Source organism: Natrix helvetica, assembly GCF_964273705.1.
Source record: "Natrix helvetica genome assembly, chromosome: 1".
NCBI lineage: Eukaryota > Metazoa > Chordata > Lepidosauria > Squamata > Natricidae > Natrix > Natrix helvetica.
The window spans coordinates 258,557,581-258,577,148 of NC_138548.1; the positions used below are offsets into that span (position 1 = coordinate 258,557,581).

The 19,568-nt window shown below is 40.0% G+C and overlaps 1 protein-coding gene across 1 annotated transcript; it reads right to left on the reverse strand.

Moving 5' to 3' along the window:
- Positions 1 to 523: 523 nt before the first annotated feature.
- PCP2 (Purkinje cell protein 2) lies at positions 524 to 15,296 on the reverse strand (the record flags this gene model as incomplete). The annotated part of the gene is made up of 3 exons (XM_081964354.1): positions 524 to 1,849; positions 2,613 to 2,736; positions 15,186 to 15,296. 3 exons carry the CDS (start codon positions 15,294 to 15,296, stop codon positions 1,644 to 1,646), a joined length of 441 nt encoding a protein of 146 aa, XP_081820480.1. The 3' UTR covers positions 524 to 1,643.
- Positions 15,297 to 19,568: the final 4,272 nt, after the last annotated feature.

A 19,568-nucleotide genomic window follows, 5' to 3' on the forward strand; every position in this document is an offset into this window, starting at 1 on the left:
AGCCACCAGCAGTGTTGTCTTGCAGTGGCATGCCCATCCTGCTACTAGGAGATCTGCTAAGGATATCAACAAGGAGGAATGGTTGGACATGTTTATTAGAATCACAGAGCATGTACAGTAAATGTGCAGGGCTGATACAGCAGTGAGGGGATGATCTTGAGTGAGAGGCACAGTGCATGCTTGGTGGCATCACATTGGTGTCTCTCTGCTGCTTTCCCAAGCGGGGCTGGGGAGGATCTCATTTCTGCAAGAAGAAAATAGGCAGAGGATGATAATGCAGCAAAAGACAGAATAATTTACCTCTCCATAGAGTGCCTTGACTAGGTAGAAGCAGACACACAAGCATACATAGGCATACACAGATAGAATCAACTGGGGCCAGAATTTTGAGAGGCTATGACTGGGTGCCCTGAATCCTTTCATAGTGATAGATAATGCACAGATCTCACGAGAGACTTTTGCACCAAGCACATTGTCACCTTATGACAAATACCCTGGGGGTTTTTTCCCTCCTAAAGAAATTTACCAACATAATTTGTCTTTCCTCAAGGCACAACTGTCTGTCCTATTCCCTTCGGTTTGCTTGACTTACTGAGACCAGAGTGTTGATGCCCACGAGAAAACAAGTTGCTTGATAATGTGAGGAAAAAAGAAATAGTAGTTTGGTCCACATAGGTGCTAAAAGGTGGTAACTATATTTGGCCAGTCCTTGAAGCCAGGGAGCCAGGGTTGCCAAGGAAGGCTTTCGAAAATAGGTCTTCTATGGGACAGGCAGGAAGCACTCGTGGGTCTTAATGCATGGATGTGAGGATGGTGCCAAGAGGAAAGATTCAGATTGGTTGGGCACTGGAGGACTTTTTAGGTACAAAAAAGACTGCATTTGAACTAAAATGCAACCAGGTTCCGGATGCATAACATCACAAAGGTAGAGAACAACTTTGAAGTGGCGGGAAACCCATCCACAGACTGTCCCAAAATTGCAAGATGGGATATGTTGTTGTGATCAAAGCCCTGCTCCTTGTTACACATGTACAAAACGCACATGTGCAAACATGATAGCTCCATAGATGAAATTGCTGTTTCTTATGCTATTATTGCCTTGAAAAATATATTAAGTTTCTCTCCTGTTTGCTAAATGATGGTGGAATAAGGGGAAAGAGTGTCTCCGTTTCTTTTGTGCTGCAAAGGTGTGTGCTAGTTGTTGTTATCAAGGTTTCAAATTTTATACATTTTCCATTACATGATTCATCCTGAGAATTTTAGTGAGTTAGGGAACTCATTAAAAAAAGCAAAAGAGATGCCGCAGTATTTATATTTCCTTTGCCTGTTTCAGTGGTGGAATTCAAATTTTTTTACTACCAGTTCTGTGGGTGTGGCTTGGTGGGCCTGGCAGGGAAAGGATACTGCAAAATCTCCATTCCCTCCCAATCAGCTGGGACTCAGGAGGCAGAGAATAGATGGGGGCAGGGGCAGTCTGAGGTGGTATTTACCGGTTCTCCGAACTAATCAAAATTTCCGCTACGCTGAATACCACTTCTGTCCTGTTTCCAGACTTAGTAAGAAAAGGCGTCTGAGAACAGAGTGCGTGGCCTAATCAGTTTATTTGATTTACCAACCCTGCTTCTTTACTGTCTAGGCAGGTTTTAATGGCCACCTTGCCCCTGTTCACAGCCATTTCTGAAGTGACTCACCTTGGTGGCCCCGGAGCCTGATAGGCTGCTGGTGTTACTGCTCTGAAACCCAGGAAGGTAGTTGAAGCTGACCCTTTGATCGTCCATTCGTCGGCTCTGTGTATGAGCCAGCATTTCCATGAAGTTATCCATTTCAGGGGGTGGGCTGGGGCTGTCCTCTGCAGGCCCAAAAAATAGAAGCAGTTATCAATGGAGGGCATAATGAAGGACAGCAACAGTAGCATTCTTTTTCATTGTTTTAGATATCACCAATCTGCAGTATGTCAAACATTGCCATTTTGTCCATTTAGTATCTTTTGCTTCTTAGCATTTTATGGATGTGAGAGCTCCTAGCTAACCTTGGCTGATTTTAAAACAAGGTTGAATGAAGACTACCAGGAAAATAATCTTCATATCTCAGAAGAAGACAACAATAAACTACTTCTGGATCTGAAGGAGATAGGCGATTCAAAAATGTGAAAAATGATAAATATAAAAAAAGGAAAGCCAGGAAACAAAGAAACAAAACACCCCAGATGGACCTATCCATACAATCATTGAAAGCCAATGAACCTTTATTTAGCAAATGAAATGCCCAAGCAATATTGGAAATGGCTTAACAAACAGGGCCAATAGTTAGGGGATCTCAATTGCGCTTTAGAAAAAAGGTTCAGAGTAAATGGGCTATCAGAATGTTAATCTGGAGTGGAAGAGGACACTCTAATACTACTTTACACGGGTTTTGTGAGAATTTAGCCTGCAATAAAACTTTCCCATGTCCCAAGGCATCTGTTTTGTAAATACTGAAAGCAGACTCAACAGAAAATGTGGATTTCTCTTTAGCAGTAGTCAGGATCAAAAGTTTAGCTTGGTCTTGAGAAGATCATTCACGCATTAGTAACTCCTGGATTTACTAAACCTTATTTAGCTTAGAGAACTCACTCTTTTCGGGCTCTGAGCCACTCTTGCCATGTACAATTTGAATGTTACAGCGTTGCTCATCCATACGTCCTCCCTGCACATGAGTCAGCAGATTGAAGAAGCCTTCTTGTTCCGGAGAGCCTGACTATAACGGAAGAAGAATAAGAGCAATAATCAGTTGGTTCCAACTTTACCTGTCTTAATTTTTCCACTGGCCGATCTTTGTCATCAACCTCGGAGGCAAAGCTATGTAGCTTTCTAACATTGCTCACTTGAAGGATTCAGCTAGGAATATATGACAATCAGACACTTACTGACTTGTCGAGCTTTTGATATGATATTGAACTACAAAGGCCAATAATAGACTTATGTGGCCCTCTCCTCTGTGTATTTCTTCCGTTGCCTTTTCAAACTTAATGAAAAAAGAGTGAATATGAATTCCAAGGAGCCGTGGTGGCGCAGTGATTAGAATGCAGTGTTGCAGGCTTTGACAGCCGGCTGCTGGTTGCCTGCAATTTGGCAGTTCGAATCTCATCAGGTTCAAGGTTGACTCAGCCTTCCATCCTTCCGAGGTGGGTAAGATGAGGATCCAGATTGTTGGGAGCAATATGCTGACTCTGTAAACTGCTTAGAGAGGGCTGTAAAGTAGTGTGAAGCGGTATATCAGTCTAAGTAATACGCTGTGCTAAAGCACTACTTGTGCCATCTAGGATAGATGCGCGAATGAAAAGATTGCTAGCATTTATTCAGAAGGAATCTGGCAACATCCTTTCTGTTTAACAACTTTTACTTAAAGGTATGAGTTTTTGTGAGCTTTGGACTTTGCATATACTGTATACACAGTAGTGCATTTGGGTATCCAAAGCACATGCCATTAGACCACTGGCCTCCCTAAATGGGACTAGATTACAACTCTCAATAACCTGATCATCAGGGTTAAAGGTGAGGAGAACTTTTAGTACAGCAACATCTAGATGGCTGCAAGCTCTCTACTGCTGGCAGAAATCCTTGCAATACCTTTGCAAGTGTGGCAAATTTCATTATTCCTATTAGAGGTGGTATTCAGCAGGTTCTGACCAGTTCTGGAGAACCAGTAGCAGAAATTTTGAGTAGTTCAAAGAACCACTAAATACCACCTCTGACTGACCCCTCCCCCATCTATTCTCTGCCTCCTGAGTCTCAGCTGATCAGGAGGGAATGGGGATTTTGCAGTAACCTTCCCCTGGAGTGGGGAGGGAATGGAGATTTTACAGTATCCTTCCCCTGCCACGCCCACCAAGCCACGCCCACAGAACCGGTAGTAAACGTTTTAGAATCCCATCACTGATTCCTATGATATAAATCAAGGTTGCTTGTCTGCAAAAGGTGAGAAAGTGGCTCGCTCTTCTATTTTATTGATTCTGTTCCCTATGGTAATAATGTATTAAATACCGTAAACCTTTGACTGAATAAGCCTCCTTTCAACAGACTCCAGTTGTAATGGATAAACTTTCCATCAGAATACTTTTCCTGAGTAACAGTCAGATCGGATGCAGCCAAAGTAGTTGAAATTTATATTAGTTTTTGTTAACATCATTTGTGTAAATTATGCAGATGGTCTAGGTTATTGCAAGCGGCATATTTTGCATCATTTCTTTAATAACTTCATTACTGAAATTATGCAGATTGCACAGATGACATACTTTCTATTGACATTTGGAAGTAAAACAGAAGCCCTTCCCCCACACGGTCCTTATATGGAGGTTTTACCCAAAAGTAGATTATAGATGATGACTCATCTCTTAATCATATCGCTTTGCAAAATGTAGCATCAGAAAAAGGACTCACAGCTCTTTACACAGCATCAGGACTGTATAGGAAAACCAAGAGTTCGCTTTTAAAACCTTAGGTTCAAAAAAAAGGGGGGGTTTTCATTTGCTCATTAAGTGAGCTTTAAGCTTGATGTTGGTTGCTCAATGTCTGGAGGCAAACTCTGAAGCAAAATAACTGGGATCAACTTAATGCTATTATCATCCCCTGGACAATAACTAAAGCAGATGGAGTGTGATCTCCTAGGGAGGAAGGGGTCTTTATATAAGGCACAGCCATCATTCATTGAGCTGCCAGGGGGAGGACGAGCTTAGAATGAATGATCTTCTGAAAAATGGCAAAAGATCCTACTTGACTTCCCTTTTGACTTAGAACAGCTGAAGAGCAAATGAGAGAGACACATGGTAGGAGACTCTGTCAGAACCAGAGTAACAAACATGCCTGAAAATACTGGAGTGAGGGAAGCAGATAGACTGCCTTTAGAATAGCAATAGCACTTAGACTTATATACCGCTTCACAGTGCTTTACAGCCCTCTGTAAGTGGTTTATAGAGTCAGTATATTGCCCCCAACAATCTGGGTTCTCGTTTTACCCACCTTGGAAGGATGGAAGGCCGAGTCTACCTTGAGCCTGGTGAGATTTTTTTTTTAATATATTTTTTTAATTTTTAATTTTCAAAATAAACAACACATAAAATCTTCCTTCTTTGCATACTGTAGAAAGTGTATCAGTTGGTTACAAAAGGCTTTCGTGCATCTCTTCCACAGTCATCAAGCATAATTCATATTAACTCAAATATTTTAACTCAGATATTTATACGTTACCATCATCATACCTCCATTTTCATTTGAGTATAATTGTTTAAACATCCTTCATCATAAAATATACCAAGATTTAATACATAACCACATATTGGCATTTCATTTACTATTTCTAAAATCCTCCAATAACACTGAATCCTTATGTCCTATTCTAGCTAAACATCCATAATATTTAATAAATTTTTATAATCCTCCTTTCCAAATCACTTTTTACAATTTACATCCAGTTTCCTTATGTTGTGCCCATACATATATATACGTTGTTATCATTATCCCTCCTTTATTTGACTATATCCTGGATCATAATATTTCCCCCCCTAATAATCAAGACTTAACTGTGTTAACTTAGTTCTTTTTAATTAACCTTTATATATAATCCAAAAGGATTTCTAATCTTCCTTTCATGGTTACCATTCAATATTCATATCCAATTATTACTTATCATAACACTACACATTGTATACATTATTATCATTATCAATTATTTATTTTACTATATCTATGGTCACTAAATTTCACTAAGTTTAACTAGTTTTAAATTATACTCTTCCATCTATCAACCTGTATCTTTCCAATAGCAAAACAATCTCATATCTTCTGCCATTTGTGGTGTCAGTCCTCTAATCATCTCCTTAATCAAATTTGTATGGACTCCTCTTAGCAACTCCTTGCTTATAAAGTCTCTCATGTAATTTCGATGCCCTTCTTCTGTTTCCTTAATCAGCTTATCTTTGATTGTCAGTAGTGTTATCAATGATGTTGCTAATTAAATTTCTCTCTTTAAATCCATAAATTCTTTTGTTTTTTCTTCTTCTGTATCTTGCCATCTGGGGTAGAGTTCCCCTCCATTTAATTCCTCTTTCAGTATTCCACTCTTCCCATTTTCAGAGACAAACCAATCGCCATAAATATCAGCAATATAAATTTCTTTATAGTCATTTTCCTCTTTGATTTTTAGGATTCTAAACACCACTTTTTCCACTTGATAAACATCTCCAACTTCTTCATCATATTTTACTGTTAGATGCTCTACGTCTTCCAAATTCTTCTCTATCCTCTCAAATGTGTCTGATAATTTCTGTATTTCTAAGAATATCTTTTGCAGACTTAAAGTTTCTTTCTGCTGTTGAAATTGTGCCATTAGCTAACAAACACTGCTGCTCTAGCTTGGAAGGTTTTAACAAGATTAAGCATAGATTCACAATAATGATTAAAGATATACTTCAAAGGGACACCTGTATGCCTTTCTTCTTATCACTCTCTATAAACAAGCAGTGAGACCTTGGAGTGCCAAGCCAGAATAATCAGTGAGAAAAGTAAGAGTGTTTCATTTCCAATACACAAACCTCCAGCCTCCGAGTAGCAGTGTTATTGTTGCAATTTTCTTTGTTTCTTTTTGTTTCTTTTTTGTATTTCAAGTTTTAAAAAAAGTCTGATTCTTGAATGAGTTAGAAGAACATCCACAGTAATGAAAGAGGAGAATTTTAGTCCATAGGTTACAAAGAATAGTAAAAAAAGAAGAAAAAACCTTAATCCATTCGTTTTAAAAGGCTTGTATAAATTCCATCCATGAACATAGCATTTAAAAAGTAAGATAACCCACTGTCCAAAACCATTCCAAACTTAATTCTGCTGCTTATTTCTTCTGTTCTCCAATTTAAATTAATTTTAAGTTTTTTATAGGCAGTCTCTTTTAAAACGGTAAAAATTCCTCACCAGCTGGAAACACTTTCTCTTTCCGTATCCTTCCGTTTTGGAGCCGCCCCGACTTCATCAGCCTAATGGCTGGATTTTTTGTCGCCGGCTTGAAGAACTTCTCTTGGATCGATCAGGAACTTTGCAATGTCCCTGAGATCAGCAAGACGTATTCTTCCTGTTCACCGTCTCTGTGGAACGGTTTAGGTCCGATTGGACCACCCAGCGGCAAAAGTATCGGCTGCGATCTCGGAGCACGTCCGTATCATCTCGACATTGGCTTCTCCTCTCAAGCCTGATGAGATTTGAATTGCCAAATTGGAGGCAACCAGCAGTCAGCAGAAGTAACTGCAGTATCACATTCTCACCACTGCGCCACCGTGGCTCAGAATAGAAATATAGAGTACTTTCTTTTAGTATCAATAATGTTTCTATATTTGTTTTCAAATAGTACACAATTGATGATTGCTTTTCTAATAAATAATAGGTTTGAGGTGGTTTGTTTAGCCTCTGTACTGTAAACCCAGAAGAAAGATTAATTTGGAATCCAGATTATGTGAATTTAACAACTGTATCTAGGTAAGAAGAAATAGTAATTCTTAATTTGGAAAATTTGAAGGATGGTGTAACTGCTTACCTCCTCCTTGCAAAACTGCCAACATGAATTAGTGCCAAATATTATTAAATACCAATCAAATACACCAGATTATTGGGGGCAAGATGCTGACTCTATAAACTGCTTAGAGAGGGCTGTAGAAGCACTATGAAGCGGTATATAAGCAGGGGTGAAATCCAGCAGGTTCTGACAGGTTCTGGAGAACCATTAGCGAACATTTTGAGTAGATCGCAGAACCAGCAAATGCCACCTCTGGCTGGCCCCACAGTGGGGTGGGAATGGAGATTTTGCAAAATCCTTCCCCCAGGAGTAGGGAAGGAATGGGGATTTTGTAGTATCCTTCCCCTGGAATGGGGATTTTGCAGTATCCTTCCCCTGCCACACCCACCAAGCCAGACCACTCCCACAGAACCGTTAGTAAAAAAATTAGAATTTCACCACTGTACATAAGTCTAAGTGCTATTGCTAATACCGTTCATTGTTTGATGTTTTGTTTTTAGCTTACTGTCCCATCATATAGTGTCTAACTGAAGGTTCCTACTTGTCTTTGCAAACGATGCTGATTTTTGAAAAACAATGGTCAATTTTCCTTGACCATAAGCTGTTTCTTATTCTTCCTCATATCTTACCCAAACATATGAGAAAGGCTGCGCATCAGCGCTGGCAGAATCCGAAATGCACAATCAAATCTGCCTTATTGGAAAAGATCCATGTGACGTTAGAATCAAAGTAAACCTACTTATGAATTCTCATGAATTTTAGCCGTTGAAAATAACACAAGACCTCTCCCCATAAAAATAGGAATCTTAATCCCCAAATACCGTATGTTAGGATCTGAATCTGACTTGCAGGGGATGGGGAGGGGGGAAATCTACATGTTTGGACATATCAGAATATGTTTTTTGATCAAGTGAATTCAAGCATGGGTGAGATAGCAACCCCTTAATGGCTTCCACAAATTATGTTCCTCTAAGCGTTTAGAAACAAGGTAGCTGCTGCACTTAATGTTTAGATTTTCCCCTGCAACTAATAAGACTGTACAGGTACTCCTTGACTTACAACCATGATTGGGACCTGAATTCCTGTTGCTAAGCAAGGGATTGTTGTGAGTTCCATGACTTCTATGACTGTTTTCCACATGGTTGTTAAATGAATCACTGCACTTAAGTGAATCACATGGTTGTTAAGTGAATCTAACTTCCCTGATGGACGTCTTGTTGGAAGCTGGCTAGGAAGATCACAATGGCAATCATGTAACCCTGGAATGCTGCCACTGTTGTACATACATACATGCTAAGCGCCCAGAGCGCCACGTGATCCTAGGGATGTTGCAATGGTTAAAAGTGTGAGGACAGGTTGTAAGTCTTTTTTTTTCTGGTCTGCTATAACTTCAACCAGTCACTAAAAAAATGGTTGTAAATTGAGGTCACAGCATACAATTGAATTCAAATGATGAAAGTGAATAAATGAATAAAAATCATTTTTGCCTACCCTGATCAGGCACCTCAAGGCATATCTTCATGTCAGTCAAATGGTCTGGTCTTTCTCTTTGTTTTGGGAGCACCATTCTCATTTAGAGTATGGACTTTGGGATGTCTGTGGATAAGCCCTTCATTTGAATGAGGAAGGGGAAGTAGGAAGGGTCACCAATGAGATTCCTTCCTGTTCCTGCATCTGTTTTGCAGGTTTATAGAATTTCAAGACCATTCCCTGTCATAATAAACAATGCCTGGCCTTTCCTGAATTTCTTGCCGTAAACAACTGGTGCCAGAGCTGTGCTTAGAGACAAAGATTGATGTGATTTTTAAGTAACCTATCGAGATGATTGATTTCTAACTAATTATAGATAGAAGAAACTAAAATGGATTCTACTGGTTTTGAGTAATTTATCGTAATAACACCAGCATTTATTTTTACCTTTCGACTAGCCCCTACAGAAAAGCGATTTAAAATAATTCCTAACTTTTTTTTTGTCTAGGGATTATGGAGTGTATTAGCCAAACCTAAGTGAACTGCACAGTTCACAGGCACTTACCGTTAATAGCCCATCCATGTTTCATCTGCCAAAGGCTTTCTCTGAGAACTTAAGCTTTTATAGGAAGTTAGATTGCATATTTACAGATCGATGGAGTTTAGTTTTTGTATTTTTTAATTTTCTATTTAAGTATGAAAAATTACTGAGGCTGACGTCACTTACCTCTCCCAAATAATAACCCCTCTTTTAATTTAGGGATTCATGGAACTACTGCCTTATCTGAATGATAAAACCATAAGCTTCCTGTAACTAAAGCAGCTGCTGAAAGTATGGATTAAAATAATGCATAGTAACTATGAATTAAAAAATGTGTTACCAAGTACAATTTGTTTCATAGTTCAGATAAATGCATATTATCAGTTACATTGGAGTGATTTCCAGATGATTTGCATGGATGGGGGCTATATACGAGCCCTTCTATTTCAGATTTCCAGCTAAGGGGAAATTCTAAAGTACTGAGCAGCTGTGCTCTTACAAGCATAAGAAAATGATTGCCCAAGGTGAAAACATTACAAAATGAATGAAGAGAAACAAGCAAAAGCAAAAGAGAACAATTTTGGGGATTTGTGGGGCAGATAGCTAAAGTATGTTCTTCCTCTTTTATCTTTTTTAACTATTTTTATTTATTTATTTATTTATTTATTTATTTATTTATTTATATTTATTTATTTATTTATTTATTTATTTATTATTTGTCATGCTTATGTAATGAATATTGGATGGTGTTACCCTTTGAGACCTGTATGCAATGAAATTTCATTTTAATATATGCCGATTAGTGTACATTTAAAGTGACGATTAAAGTTATTCTATTCTATTCTATTCTATTCTGATGTCAATAAAGAAGGTGATAGAATATATTTCCTGCCATTGGGGTATCTTGCAGTCACCTGTAGACATAATGGACCTGAACAGCATAGGCTGATCCCCTTTACTCAACACCGCCTGAAAGGCTTCAGAAGGTAGGCAAGACAATAAAGGAAGACATAGCTAGAATTGTTTTCACACTGAGAGTGAATTCAGCAGTTCCAGATTACCTCTTGGAGAAATAGTTTGCTTGAAATAGAATGGCAAATAATATTTCCTTTCCTGCCCTAAATCAAGTGAACTGACATAAAAGGTGGACTGCATTATTTTGGTCCCTGGAAAGAAAATCCTATAGGAATTTTTTCTGATAGTATAAATACAGCAAACAGGTGGTAAATTGGTTTACCATCACTATTCCCATAGGAGGTTCAGAGATCTAGATCTGCTCACGGTCTAATGCATTTCTGTGGAAGTGTGCTAGGTGCTTCCAGGGAAGAAATAGCAGACTGAAGACAGTTTTGCTTTTTGTAGTGATGATGATTGTGGCGGAACAAGGAGCCTGTGAGCAGCCTGGCACCTATAACAGTAACAGAGTTGGAAGTGACCTTGGAGGTCATTTAATTCAACCCCCTGCTCATGCAGGAGACCTGTACTAGGGATTCGAACCACCGAACTGCCAACCTTTCTGATCGACAAGCTCAGTGTCTTAGCCATTGAGCCACCAAAATTCCTCTCCTATCGGGATCATCCACCTTTGTTCCATATAGAGGCTCCCCGCAAGAAACAGTGGTCTCCAGTAAGCTTTAGAGCTCTGAGAGCTGAGGTAAAGACAGCCTTTACTCAAGTATGATTTGGATACTGGGTCCACCCATTTCCTCTCTTATTGCTGTAAGAAATGGCTTGCTAACTGCTTTTTGCATATTAAAAACCTTCAGAATGACAAGTTTCATCACACCAAGTAATTTTCCTTCAACCCTAAGCAAAAGAAGTTTCATGTAAACTTAAAAGAAAAAATCTAAAATAAACAGCAAAAGGGAGATTAGAACATTGATTTTGGAAAGTTCTAAATGGGGTCAGATGGATTGGTAATAAAAATTTAAAACCAATTATAAGATTCCTTTCTGTGAGTTGTTTAAAATCCTATTTAAAATGTATGAAGATTTTGAACTTCATCTTCCTGTGGGAAAATTTTGTAGATTAGAAAAAAAACATGATTAAAGGAGATGTTGAAGGGTGAATACTAGCAGCAACGAGAAAGAACAAAAGATTACAATTAGAGAAGAGCTCACTAATACAGAATGGAAAAAAGTAATTCAGTTTTGGAATAATTTGAGGCTATTTCAGAACAATGCACTCAGAAACTTCTCTTTACATGGTCTGTCAACCATAAATATGGGCTTAAAAGAAGAGAAAAAGATACAACTCAGCATCACATTTTAGATTTGAATTTAAATATGACAAATTACAAGAATGATATAGAAAAAGGTGTTAAACTGGATTTACAAATAAAATTGGCTGATATCTTAATAACTAAGAGAACATACAAATAATAAATCAGAAGAGTGACTTGGATAAGTTTCTTATCCTGGATTTACAAAAGAGTTGTGTTACACGGTTTGAAGGAGTTCTGAAGGAAGAGGAATGAAAAGTAGCCAGCTTTTGGAACACTATTTAGAAGTTCCAAGGTTTTTAAAAGCAAAAAGAAGGAATATAAAGTTGGTTCATTTGATCAAGGTTAAAATATATATGCATTTTTAGCAGCATTAATGGGTTTTTCTTGACTAGGACTGAATATGAAACTTTAAAGATTTGTTTATAGATATAAAACATGGGAAGAAGAGATCCATTATTGAATGTTAGAAAAGGTGACAAATTACTGGATTTGTTTATACTTGCCATAATGAAGGGAAAAGTCATTTCTTTATATTAAAAAAAATTAAAAAGAAACAAGAAAATAAATCCAGTTGCCATGATTCAGTTTCTAGACAACTGTACCTAGATGACTGAGAATCTTCATCAACTTATTGCCACACATTTTGGGGAGGAAACCCTGAGGTTGGTGCAGAAGGAGTTGGTACATTGCAATGACTCCCTGCCTTACTGACTTGCTTTGACTTGGGAAGCTGCTTGGATGAACAGCAAAACGTCTTAAACCAAGAAGAAAATGAATCCAGTTGTCATGTCTCAATTTCCAGATAGGTCTACCTGGATGACCGAGAATTTTCATCCATTTCTCTATATAGCTTTTTTCTTTATATTTTTCCATCTTTCTACACTTTTTAATTTTTTAAAAAACTTTTTCTTAATTTGCATTAATTTTTTATCTTTGTATTTTAAAACTTTAATAAAAAATATTATTATAGGAAGTATGCTAAATGCAGATCAATATAGGTAGGTTCTGATCACTTCGTTCTCTCTTCTCTTTTCACAGTGTTGTTGATATTTCATTCACAATAAAAAAATCTGCCATCTGCTCTTAAGAAACAGCTCAATTAAGGTTACTGTACTCTTTGCTGAGCAAAAACCTGAGCCTGCTTCCAGGCAGATATTACTGATAAGATTAAATATATTACTGATTTGTTCAGTGCTCTGAAGGATCGTAGGCAATCGCAATCAGTGTATAGGATTCAGAGTCATATATTGTGGAACAGCATGCTGGAGTTCAAGAGGTGGAGTTAATTGTGTCACAGAAGGTTGATCATTTGGGTGAGCAAATGTAAAAGTGATTTGCATAATATGTCCACCAGATTTTCCTCCCTAGCATTGTGTAAGTCACCTAAATCAACACTTACCAAGCATTACACTTGGGAAAGACACCTTAGAGCAATGGGTCTCAACCTTCCTAATGCCATGACCTTTTAATACAGTTCCTCATGTTGTGGTGACCCCCAACCATAACATTGTTTTATGTTTTCCATATTTTTTCAAAAATATGTGTTTTCCGATGGTCTTAGGCAACCCCTGCGAAAGGATCGTTCGACCCCCAAAGGGGTCCCGACCCACAGGTTGAGAACCACTGCCTTAGAGCCTGAACTGCATATGGATGTGAGCTGCACTCGAACACCGTTAGAAGCCCGATGTATATTGCAGAAAAAGTGTTGTTCCTTAGGAATGGAAGAGGGCAAAAGGAACGAAGCAACTAAGCTTTGGGCAGTTAAAGTTTCCTTTTTTTCTTCCCTGTCAGGATTTGACCCCGATTAAATGATGGAAATATAGGAAACTGGAAAAGTCCCAGATCACCCAATTAATGTAGATTTCTCTACGACCAAGTGCATGCAAGGAAGGGGTGTGCCCGTGGCTCTGTCCTAGGCCCTGAGTCCTTCAACATTTTCACCAATGACTTGGATGATGGTGTTGAGAGACCTCCTATGGAATCTGCAGATACCACAATGTTGGGAGGGATAGTCAATGCCTTAGAAGAAAGAGAGAAGAGTCAAAAGGAACTAGACAGGCATGAACAATGAACTGAAATGAACAGATTGGAATTGAACAAGGACAAAAGTGACATTCTGCAACCGAGGAGGAAAAGTGCAAAACACAAATACCTACAGTATGGGAAAGAGCTGATTTATGGGTGGGTTGGAGAGACATTGCATTGCTTGGAACTGGGGAAAAAACAAACCCCAGTAATCATCCCCCTCTGTGTTCTATGATGCTTCTTGAGAAATTGCTCTCCTGAAGGGCAGTTAAAACTTTTGGGACCAATGAAAACTTTTGGGCAACCCAGTTAGAATAGGAAGGGATCTGTGAGGGACGCATGTATATATTCCATAAGCAGCTTTCTGCTGGGGAAGCAACATTTGGATTTCTGCAATGAAAAGGCCAAAAGTGGCTTCTTCCAGTTTTGTGAGTTTGTATATGAATATTTGGTGGCCTTATTTTGGGGTGGAAGCTGTAAAAATTTCCCTGGGGGGAAAAATACGACACATTTAGAAATCATTATTCTAGATTAAAATAGAGAGAATAGGCACTTTCCAAATTTCCCTGAAAAGAAATATGACACGTTTAGAAATATTTAAGTTAAAATGGTGAACCTATGCACTTTCCATCTGTGAAGAGCATAGAAAATAGATAATTTGGGTTGTCTGTTTTCCTCTCCAAACGCTTCCTGTTGATGGTAACCTTCTTTTCTTCCTTGAAATTTAAATCAAGGTTGTGATTGGATGGCAGACTCGACCAGGAAAAGACATAACTAATGAGACATCACCCTCATTAACTGCGGAAATCACATTCTGGTATTTTTCATTAATGCTTCCTTCACAGTTACTCCCTGAATTTATTTTCACACCCTTTTAATTTAAAACGCTGAGACTGAAGTCTCTGAGGAAAGTCTAGAGTATGTAGGTGCAATCAGTATTCCCGGAATAAATCTATCTGCATGGATGACATAAACAGATCATCAGCTATGGAAGAGTAATAGTCAGTAGTGATGTAGTCATATATATTGAAAGAGGACCCTGAAAACTCTACTTGCAGGCAATGCTGTTGAACCGGGCGGGAATTGTAGAGGCAACCTGGAATGCAGAGGGGGAGGGGGAGAAGAAGGGCAGAAAAAGCAACAGTTGAGAATCAGCTCAACTGGAGATATCCTAGGACTTCCTGACTGAAATGCTCATGATGCATCTTATTTTTTTCCCCAAAAAACCATTTCTGTCCTTATCTGAATCCTGCTCTTTTGCATTCTGCTCATGGCCTTGATACGTGGCACTTGTTCTCCCTCAAAGCTCAATCCCAACACTAACCAGTCTCTGGTCCCAGAGCAATGTGAGAACTGGACAGAGTCAAATCCTTGCGCAAGCGACAACCTTACCCTGCTTGGTGGATCGGATGCTGGTGTGGTTGCTGCCTCTGGAGCGGGATCCGGCACCGAGTCTGGTTCCTTTTTGTCCTCCTCTTCAGCTTTGGCTTCTACCGTTGTCATTGTGAGGTACTCTTCTTGCAAACACTGTTCAAAATGGGCTCCTTCCCTACCAATGAAGCTCTTTTGTTCTGGCGCTGATTGTGTGGGATGTCTCAGCACATGGACTTTGCCTACCCTCTGGCTGCCCTGATCCTGCTTTAGTGATTTATACAGAGTGGCAGCACTAAGCCCCCTCCTTGGCTGAAGGCCACACCCCCAGAACGATCCCACTCTCTGCGCAGGGATCAAAATTCATATTTAATAAACACAGGCATCCAATCTGCTCTGTCCATCAAGTCCCGATAATCTGCATAAAGATTATCCTGAATAATTGTAATACTCTTTATTAGGGACTGTGGATCTATGTGCAGGAGGATGCATATCTCTGTGCACAGTTGTGTCATGCTATGGAGTACTCTTGATTTGCAACACTTCCAAATATTATTTTGTCTTGGTCCTGTCCTGATCCTAAGGGAATCTGAAGGCATTCCTTCCAATACATGTGGTTCCCAAGTGAGAAAATTCCATTGCCGTGGTTTTGGATGCTGCTTGTTTGACTAGCAACTGTGAGATCCTGGCCCTCAAGCTGACTCAGAGTCTTTGGCGGTATCACCTGGTGCCCAGCCTTACGATTCCATAATAAAGAGCTATGTTTGTAAAGCAAAGATAAAATTGCCAACTTCCCTAAAGTGTAAAAAGTCATTGCCAACTTTTGTTTTGATAATATTTGGCCTGGTATGTTAACAAATCTTTGGCACAATCATAGCAGGAAGAAAGTAATTGGCCTGGATTAGTTGGGTGGCAATCCTGTCCTCACTTGGTAATTGCTTATCAGTAATCTGAACATGAGCAGGTCACTTCCTTCTTCCCAAGCTCACCCACCTTCTCTCTTTCTCCTACGCAGATCTATTATACATTAATAAAATAAAATCAAATATTTGCTGGAAATTCAGTAGGCCAGCGACACTGATGTTGCTCTGTCAGATTCAAAGCCAGAGCATCTTCTGAAACACAACCAGCCTTGTCTTTGGCAGCAAGATCATTTGATACTTCCTGCCTTTCCTTACAGGTGGTGGGTGGAATGGATATGGGGATAAATAAATCTAGAGATTTGTAGAACCAGCCCTGTACTTTTGTAATGTATTTGCAGACCAAAAACCAGCATGGAGGCCGGGGGTGGGTGGGGGTGGGACGAACAGCAAAGCAGGTGAACTACATGCCCATTGGGTAAAGTAACTAAATGTTGATTTTAAAATTGTCTTAATTGTGTGACAATTATAATTAGTAATATGATAGGGAGAAGGGAAGCAGCAGCTGTCTTCCATGATCCTTAAGGTGTTTGTGACTATGAGAATTAAGGAAGATCTATTGCACCTTTCCCCAAAAAAGTGTCCTCTAGATACCTTCTAGTCCAGGCTGGAGTGGTCTATGGTGGGGGGGGGGGGGAAAGGGATAGGACAGAGGGATAGAACAGGGACGAGTAAATCTTTCTGCTGCTGTTATGTGAAGGAGTACTGGTGAGTATCCAAAGTGGACGTTGCTTAGTTGGTTGGCTCTGGAGGTTAAGCGAGTGGCAGTTAACCTTGAGGGCAGGGAGATGCCAGAAGATTAATACAGCTTTGCAAGCTCAGGAATGGGACCTGTTACTGCCTCTAAATTAAAGTAGAGGCATATTGCAACACAGGCAACATGCCCAGCCAATCCTGGTAGCAAAGCACAGGACAGGTTTCCATAACTGGGATGGGGGGCAGGGGGGTTAACCCTAATGCCAAACCTGTTCAGGGAGAGTGAGCAGGATTAGGTTCCAGTGAGGTCCCACAAGCAAATTTAGATGAATGCCCAGAAGCATCCGGGGGGGTGCCCCATTCACTTACACTTTCAGAGAACGGTCCCTTGGGGGTCCTGGTGCTGGCATAGCGGATGCTGCTGTCATAGTCTCCAAGAAAGGAACTGGGAAGCGTTTGGTAGGGGCGGCCAGGCATGGAGAGGGCCCTGAATGAATATAGGCACAACTTCCGTGGACGCTTTGCATTTCCAAAGCTGCTTTTCTTCTTCATCACCTAGAGAAAGGAAAGCCGATGTGGAGGGGGGGCGGGTTAGAGCACCGCAGCCAGAGTGAGGAAGACTCAGGCTCAGGTCCCTGCCCAGCTAGAACTCTGATGGGAAAATTTTGAACTGCTTCCTATATTTAACCAAATCTGCCTTGTAGGCCTGTTGGAGGCAAAAGTGGAGGTAGTGTTCTGGCAGAGAAATACAAAGAAGCAAAGAAGCAAAGAAAGAAAAGTAAAGAAAGAAAGAAAGAAAGAAAGAAAGAAAGAAAGAAAGAAAGAAAGAAAGAAAGAAAGAAAGAAAGAAAGAAGAAAGAAAGAAAGAAAGAAAGAAAGAAAGATGGAGGGAGGAAAGAAGGAAGCAAGGGGAATCAAAGTGTCAATTGTGAAAATAGAATTGGGAATACCTTATTTCCTTACCTCTCCCCTTGACATCCTATCTACCTTCTTCTCCAGTTAGAAAGACACTTTCCTCTTCCAAATTGTCACTGAGATGTCATTTTATGGTTTTGCCATTGTGACCACTAGTGAGAAAGAATGGGCTTTGAAATACTGCTCTTGCTTTCTGCTCCCTGGTAAAGCACTTGCCAGGGTTGGTAGCCAAATCTCAGAATATAATCCAAGTGGAGTGACTCTGGAGTCGCTTCTTCTGTGAAAAGCTTTCTACCAGACAAGACATGGCCTCACTTGATGGCAGACGATCTGGCCCTGAAGTGATGGCTTCAAAAAAACCATGGTTGAGTAAGGACAGACCAGCATTAAGAGCACTGCTCTGCCCTTCCACACCTCTTTCTAAAGCCAATATTGTTTCAGGGATGAGCCCAAAGCATCGGACAGGTCTGGGTCATCCCTGGGAAATCGCAACATATACATTTTCCCCTCCAAGATTAACAGATTTGTTGTGCAGCATGTGCAATGTCATGTGCAACCCTTTTCTCCCTTTTAGTATCTGCTATTGATGGCGGATAAGTCACTGTGCCAACCAGAAGGACCCATCAAATGTAGCCCTTGTCCTTAAGCCAGGGGTCGGCAACCTTAAACACTGAAAGAGCCATTTGGACCCATTTCCCATAGAAAAAACACTGGGAGCCACAAAACCCTTCCTGTGCCTGACTATTTCCTGAGTGGCCACAAAACTAGTATATGAAGTTGAATCTTCTAAAACTGTTTTTTTCTTCTTGGATTTAACCAGGGTTGGCCTACCGGGGGTTTAAAAAGCTCAAGAAATCATGTTCCAGCAGGTGTTGCACATTGACAGTTGTGCCGCATATTTTGAGCAACAGGGAGCCGCAGCAGAGAAATGAAAGAGCCATATGTGGCTCCAGAGCTGTGGGTTGCTGACCCCTGCCTTAAGCCAAACACAGAAGCTCCCATTGCAGGCCCCCAGTCAACATGATCTGCTCCCTTACCTGAGATGCTCCTGACATCCACTTCCTGCAGAGGAAACTCTTTCTTTCTGCTCTCTTCCTTCTGAAACTCTTTCTTTCTGCTCTCTTGTATGTGCTCTAACTCCTTTCTTTTACACTAGCAAAAAAGCAGGGCCCTTGGAGTTTTGTGGGCCTTGGAGCCTTGTTAGCACAAGCTAGTTTTGCCCTTTCCCAACACAAGTTTCTATGACTCCTGACTTCCTTGGGGAGTGGCGGTAAGAAAGAGAGACAATTGCAATTAGATTATTCTATAAAAAGCAGCAGAGTAAGTGCTCCGTCACCTTTGCTTCTTTTTCTTCTTTTTTTGGGGTGGGTGGGCATCAGAAGTAAGCTATCAGAAGAATTTAAAATGTCTCAATTTTAAACCCTCTGCAACAAAGAAAAACTCAATAGAAAGACTGGCTTTGCCTTGAGGGGAGCAAAGCGTGAGTGTATTGCAACATTGGGGGGGGGACGACGGACATACTTGGTTTGGCATTAGGTTAATCCGAAGAGGTTGTGAAAAAGTGTGAGAAGGGAGAATGGAAAACCAAAACCAGAACCCGATTAACACATGCTCAGAGATTTGCTTTAAAAAATGTACCTGCTACTATGAGTATACATTCAACGGTGTCCTAGTGCTCATGATCTGTTTGCTTGTAATATTTCTTATATTTTGTATAGGTTTGCATGATTTATGTCCATAACCACTTTACAGAATGACAGAACAGAGGGAGGCATCTTCATAGGGAATTCAACATGGGAATGAGATGGATCCACAGATGCCTGATTGCTTATCCCATCCTTGTTGGCTTCCTTGGGACAGGAACGGTGGCAAC